General features: G+C 15.5%; 1 protein-coding gene across 1 annotated transcript, besides 11 other annotated features; it reads right to left on the reverse strand. All coding sequences in view use genetic code 6, as the record gives it.

Annotated features, from left to right (window-relative positions):
- The first annotated feature begins 972 nt into the window (after positions 1 to 972).
- Positions 973 to 1,036: a microsatellite.
- An 81-nt stretch (positions 1,037 to 1,117) lies between these two features.
- Positions 1,118 to 1,157: a microsatellite.
- Positions 1,125 to 1,163: a microsatellite.
- A 1,985-nt stretch (positions 1,164 to 3,148) lies between these two features.
- Positions 3,149 to 3,803, reverse strand: IMG5_188780 (hypothetical protein; the record flags this gene model as incomplete). Its single annotated transcript, XM_004027104.1, has 3 exons — positions 3,149 to 3,347; positions 3,404 to 3,596; positions 3,639 to 3,803. Coding segments are annotated over 3 exons (519 nt in total), but the record flags the coding sequence as incomplete, so codon positions are not given.
- Positions 3,804 to 4,037: 234 nt separating this feature from the next.
- Positions 4,038 to 4,076: a microsatellite.
- Positions 4,066 to 4,112: a microsatellite.
- Positions 4,113 to 4,130: 18 nt separating this feature from the next.
- Positions 4,131 to 4,184: a microsatellite.
- A 1,245-nt stretch (positions 4,185 to 5,429) lies between these two features.
- Positions 5,430 to 5,474: a microsatellite.
- A 660-nt stretch (positions 5,475 to 6,134) lies between these two features.
- Positions 6,135 to 6,192: a microsatellite.
- A 1,124-nt stretch (positions 6,193 to 7,316) lies between these two features.
- Positions 7,317 to 7,358: a microsatellite.
- Positions 7,318 to 7,357: a microsatellite.
- Positions 7,359 to 7,366: 8 nt separating the features above from the next.
- Positions 7,367 to 7,419: a microsatellite.
- The last annotated feature ends 5 nt before the right edge of the window (positions 7,420 to 7,424 follow it).

Consider the following 7,424-nt stretch of genomic DNA (forward strand, 5'->3'; position numbering starts at 1 on the left):
TTATAAAAAGAAAAGCAAGATAGAGAAAAGGATAAGAAAACTTAATTTTAGATACATTTTCAAATAAATTAAAGAGAAGAGATAACATAGAAATAAATAGAAATAAATAGTAAAATATTACTTAACTAAAAGATTTTCATTAATAATTTTTCTATTAGTAATATCGCTAATAATAATGAAAAAGATACCAATTTATCCAAACTAAATAATTTTCAATGAAGAAGATTTGGATGATAATTTAATATAGTTTACCTAAAATGGAAATATAGTAATTTATTAATAAAACATAAATAAGAAACTTTCGTAATAAAATAACTTTCAAACAATGATTTTTTCGGAGAGCTTTTTTCTTCTTCTCAGGACTTTCAAGAAAATCATCTGCTAGAAGTTTAAATTTATTAACTATATATAAAATAAATAGGAATAAATTAATAAAAATATTTTTAAAAAAATAATAAGATTTCGAAAGATTTAAAATGATAGAATAATAAATCATTTTTTAAAAAGATTTAACTTTGTTAAGTTTATATTGTTATGGATGTAAATTATTTAGTCTAAAATTATTCAAATTTATTTTAAGAGAAAATTTTACTATTCCTAACAAAATAAGAAATAATTAAAATGAAATTAATGATCATCTTAATTAAAATAAAAAAAAGTAAACTCTAAACTCTAAATATATAATAAATTAGAATTTATTAGCTACAAATAAATTAAAGTATGGATCTTAATTTAAGGATTCTTAAATTATTGTTTTTTTTGAAAATTATCTTTTATTAGAATCAGAATAATTTTAGTTCAGAAAGTGGTAGTGATTTTTAATCAGAAAATAGTAATTCCAATTCCGATAAGCAAGAATAGTAACAATAATTTCTAATTTGTTCTTAATAAAAGTTAAGTGAATTGGCTATAAGACATATTTCACGTGAAAAAAAAATAAACTAATTTATATTGAAAATAAACAAATTGAGCAAAAAAGAAAAAGAGCTCATAACAAATAAAAAAAAATTATAATAGAAAAAAGAAAAAATCTATAGATATAATTAAAATTGAATAATTCTTATAAAAATGATGAAAACTAAAATTAATCAGAAATTTTCAAAATAATTGTAAATAGTAAATATTAAATATAAAAAGCTAAAAATTAAAAGTAAAAATAAAAACAGTTTAACAAGCAATAAGTATATTAATCAAAAATATATTTATTCTTTATTAAAAAAAAGAAGCTTTTCTTTCTATTTAATAAATAAGAAAAGCTAAAATAATAACTCTAAGTAAAGTTTATAAAGAAAAAGATATTTAGAATTAAAATGATAGGATATTATCAAAAAGTACTAACAGAGAGAATAAAGAATTATTTAAAAATAAACTTTATTAAGAAATATAGAAAAAGATATAAATATTATTATAATAATAAGCTAAATTAATAATATATTATTATTTTTTTTAAATTAAAAATAAAAATTTAATAATAACAAAATTTTATTTTATTATTTTTTGTATAGTTTTTTATTTTTTTCATATAATATTAAAGAACAGAAAAAATATATTATTGACTATTTACTTTTTGATTGGAGTTTATTTAAAAAAATAAAGAAAATACAAATAAATAATTATTATATATATAAAAATTTATGCTAATTCTAATATTTTTATGTAAAATAAAAAATATAGATTTTTGACTATTTGTATATTTTGTAATTAGAAAATACATTTAATTTTTATTATATTTTTATTTCATAAATTTATTAAATAATAATTTTTTGTTTTCAATTTATTATTTATCAATGTATTATATTAATATTTTTATTAACTTAATTACATTTTTTTAATCTTAGGTATTAAGTATATTTTTTTATAACCTAAATCCTAATTTATTGAAGATAATTTGAAACTATTTTATATTTATAATTTATTAATAATAAGATTACTTATATATTTTTTAAATATATATAAATTAAATCTAATTTATTTTATTTTTTATTAAATATTTTTTATATCTTTTTCTTTACTTAAAATATTGAATTAAATTATTATGCGAAAAAAAAATTTAAATATTTTTATTTAATAAAAACTTTTTAGAATACTAGTATTATATAAAATTTTGTTATTAGGACCTTAAGATAGAAAATAAAAACTGTATTAGTTTAATTTATATCATTATTTCAGAATTCACCTATTTTTTTATTTAAAATTGTATACTAGCTAAAATTTTTTATTCACAAACAATAAATATTTTTTATATTTTTTTCTCTATTTAATATTAATTTTTAACTCTCTTATATTTTTTACTTTTGTATAATAAACATATTTATTTTTTAAAATTAAACTTTTATAGAAAAAAAATTAATTAAATTAAATAAAACAAAATTTAATATTTAACTAATTATAAATTTTTAAAACTATGGTTATCTATAATATGTATAGATTTAAATTTATAATATAAAATAATAAACAAATAAATACATTTATATAAAAATAAAAATATTAAAATATATTATAAAATTATAACATGTAATTTAAAAAAATAATTTATTATTTTATATAGATTTATTATTTTATTTTTATTTTTTTAATTTGTATTTTTAGTTGCAATTTTTTATTTTTTTTGTATTTTTTTTTTGATAATCCATTAAAAGAAAGGTGAAATAAATGGTTAGTATATTTTTTATTTATTTATTATATAATTTGAAAAAATACATAAAAAATAAAAAAACAAAATCAACAATAATATATGATTTTTTAGATTTTTTATATTTTTGTTTAGTTTAAAATGATTTTACAGCTTTTGAAATTTCTTGTTTTTCATAATTATTTATAATGAAAAAAGGAGGTCTATATATACCAAAAATCATTTAATAGAATAAGAATATTTAATACAATTAGAGTTTTATTATTAAAAAAGTAATAATCAATATATATAAATTTTCTGGGATTAAACATATTTTATTTATATAAAAAATATGCTTAAAAGATTATTATAAAATCTAAAAAACTATATCACAATTAAATTTGTTTTTAAAATATTCACATTTAATATTTTTTTTAATAAAATACATAAAAAAGTTCATATATATATATATATAATTAATAAATTAATAGTTTTATTTATTTAATAGAATACTGTATATTTATTAATAATTTTTTTAAAAGTAAAATAAACAATAAAATTTAATAAATGTATCTCAAAGTGGTAATCTGATAGATCCTTTCATGAAAGAAAATGGAATATCTGAATGGAATTCATTTGCTAATTATTTTAATCTTTCTTTTCTTTTATAGTCACATAAATAAAAATAATAAGAATTTATTCCATTCATTAAAACTCCGAACCCACAAATTAAAGCCTTTTATAATCAAATAAAAATAAAAATTTAAATTAAAAAAAAATATATATATATACATCTTAAATATCTAAGCCAATAATATTTAAAACCAAAAATACTATCCAAGTTACATTAGAAGCGAGTTGAATAATCCAAAAAAATCTATAATTAAAATCAGATATTTCATGCTTATTTATTTTACATTCAAAAATCCATTAAGTTTAATTATTTTATTTACATTCGGACCACCATCTTAGTGAAATAAGTAATCTTTTTTAAAAAAAATAAAATTAAATATAAAAATTAATTTACCTTCCTGTGATATTTTTTACAACCCAAAAATCTATTGAAATCATAACTATAACAAAACAATTAACTTATAAGGATTCAAAAAAAATAATCAAAATAAAATAAGCCAAAAATGAAAATGCTTTAAATAAAAAATGAACAAAACAAATTCCTGGGTTTGAACTTGCACTAAAATCGAGTTTATCAAGTATAGTATTATTTTAAAATGTTTGTTTTATCATTTATGTTACTTAATTATTTCCTTTATTTAGCTAATCTAGTACAAATTTTTCTAATTCCTACTTGTGATTGTCATTCAAATAAATAGCTGATTATTTCATATTTTATATTAGGATTTATGTCGGATTTTGCATTTTTTTTATTCTTGAGCTTAGTTTTCTTAAATTCCCATTTTATAAAATGTTTTATTTATTTTTTATTATTTATTATTTTTATTTTTATAAAAATAAATATTTATTCTTATATAAAAATTAAATAAATTAAACTATTTTTGATAAAACATAAAAAACATTAACAAACAAAAAATATAAAAAAGATTTTACAAAAAAATATTTATAAACGGAAAAAATATAAAATCATTATTATTTAATCATATTTTATTATTCTTCACAAAATGAATTATTTTCAGAATCCAAACTTTTATTACACCTATCAACAGGATATCCAAGAAAAATAATAAAAGTAGCTATTTTAACGAAAGCGAAAACGAAGAAAATTATCCAAACATCATATAAATAAACTTCATAAATCACAAAAGGAGACAAAGCCCCCATAATTCTTCCTATTCCAGTACAAAGTGCATATCCAATAGATCTATGATAAGTATCATAAGATTCCGATATAAGAGGTTAAGTATTAATAGAAAGCAACCTAGAGAAAAACGATACAAAAAACATTCCTAAGACAACAATACTAGACTTTAAAAAAAATATAAGAATCATACAAAACCCGCCTAAAATTAAAGAGATATTAATAATTCTTAATCTTCCCACATTTTTCATATCAATAATAAAATAAGATAATAAAGGAGCCGGCAGTTCTCCTAAAGTAACTAAAGCTAGTCCCACTAGGCCTCCTCCTTCTTTTTGCATCACAAAAGGCAAAATAAAAGAAATTCCGGAATTAATAAAATCCTTAGAGATAGCCCCAATAGTAAGTCTCCAAGTAAGTTTCCAATTGTTAGTATCTACAAGTCCAAAAAGGATACTTCGGAAAGATTTTATTTATTTAAATTTTTATTTTTGCCATATTTATAATTCCAATTTTTAGTCTTCGTTTAATTTCTCATAAACATTCGGTTAATTAGCTTTTCCCATTAAATCTAAGATATGTACAGCTTCCTCAAATTTTTAAATACTCATTAAATAACGTGGGCTTTCATTTATATAATATAAAGTTCCTATATTCATCAATAAAATAGGAATTGCTTAACAATTGCTATTGCACGCCAGTTTCCACTTTCCAAATCATTCAAGAAAAAAAACATAAGAGTAACAAATATAGCTTTCCTAGTATTACTGTTCCCTATATAACTACTAAAGCTCTTCCTCTTACATGCTTTGGAGTTATTTCCGTTATTATTATTATTCCTATAGGTAAAGTTAAACCTATTATAAATCCATATAGTGCTCTTATGAATATCATTTAAATATAATTTTGTGCAAATGCAGACCATAATACAGTTATCAATTGTATTAAATTTCCTATTACTAATGATTTTCTTCTTCCTATATAATCACATAAGAAACCCGATACTATTGCTCCAGTAAATAATCCTAAATAATATAAAGTTCCTAACAATTCAATTTATTATTTTAACAAATTCCATTCATTTTTTAATATTTGTAATAATATTATCATAAATTATTATTCACTACCATCTATAAAATCTATAAAATTTATTATTGCTAATGACTTATTTTTATTTTTTGTTATATTTAAATTGTATGTATGCATATATTTTTATTATTAATAATGAAAATAAAATATTTTACCATTAATTGATATTACCCAAAGCCTATTTTTAAAGAAAGAAATTCGTCAAAAGGGTTTTAAAATCTTTAAATTGAATTATAGTTTTATTCATTCATTTTTTTTAAAAATGCGTTTTATAATAAAATTTTTAAAATAATATATGAAATAAAAAGGATAATATATTTTATGAATAAATTGTTTATTAAGTTGAATATATAAATTTATAATTAATTTTTAATTTTAATAAATATTTTATATATAAATATTAATTTTTTATAATTATATTATTTCTAGTGTATTTTTAATTTAATTTTTTTATATAATAAAATTCTATAAATATATATTTATAACTAAATAATTATATAATTATCTAATATTTCTATATAATTAATCTTTATAAATATATTTTTAAAAAGATATTAAATAATCTAATAATAGATTTAAAAACTATATTATTATTTAGAATAGTTATAATTTTTTTATAATAAATAAAAATTATTGAATATTTAAAAAAAAATTTACTTGATAAATTAAAATATAAATTTTAAATATAATTAAAAATATAATTAAATATATAATTAAACAAATATTATTTTTTTATTTTCATTTATATATAAAAAATTTATAATTATTTAAATACATATATTTTTATTTTTAATAATTTTGATTTATTAAAAATATTTTATATGTTTTAATAATTTTATAAAATAGATTTTATAATTATGATTATATTTTTAAAATAATTGTTTATATAATTATATAATAAATAAAAAAATATTTATTATTAATAAATAATTAAATATAATATGAATTAATTTTAAAAATATACTTTGTCTAAAATATTAAACTAGAATATAAAAAATTTAAATTTAACAAAAGAAAATTTAATTCTTTAAAATTAAAAGAATAATTTATTCTAATTAAAGGTTAATTACTTGGAAATTTTTTTTCTAGTATATCAAATAATTGATAAGAAAATAAGTTTTATTTAAAAAAAGTTATTTTACCATGACTTTTATATTTTTTAAATATAATAGATATAAATTAATATATGTTCTTTTAGAAATTTATTACACTTAAGAATTGTAATAAATCAATTTTTCATTAGTTAACATTTAATAAAATTTTAGTATATAAGAGATTAGATTATTTATTTATCAAGCATTTAATCAAATGAAAAAAAACTAAAAGCAGATAAAAAAAACTATAGCAACCTAAAACGAGTTAATAGTTAATATTCATACATAAAATTATATTTTGCATAAAATTAACAATAAATAAATAAAATATCCTTAATATTTAAAAAGAAAATATTTCTATTTTAAAATATTATTTTATAGTTTAAGAATGTAAATTCATTATATTGAGGATGTTTTATAAAATATTGAAGATTTATTCAAAGAACTATTGTAATTAAAATTTTAATAATTTAAATTTGCAGGCTTTGAAACTTTTAAATTAAATTTCAGTTGGTATTAATACAAAATTTGAAAAAATATAATTTAATAAATAATCATAAAAATCAAAAATCAAAATAATATTTATTAATAAAAAAGAATAAGTTTATAGTTTATTAAAAATGAAATAACATTATTTTTAAATAGATAGAAAAATAACTTAAAGTTTTAAAGTATTGGTAAATAATAAAATAATAGCAATATTTGAATAGCAGGAAAAATTCAATAATAAAAGTAGTCAAATATTATAAAAAACATATTAAAAAATTAAAACACTATTAAAAAATAAAAAATAAAATGAAAATAAATATATATATTTACATATAAAAAATTAATATATATATATATATATATATTT

This window comes from Ichthyophthirius multifiliis, assembly GCF_000220395.1.
Source record: "Ichthyophthirius multifiliis unplaced genomic scaffold scaff_1120509251358, whole genome shotgun sequence".
In the NCBI taxonomy this organism is placed as follows: domain Eukaryota; phylum Ciliophora; class Oligohymenophorea; order Hymenostomatida; genus Ichthyophthirius; species Ichthyophthirius multifiliis.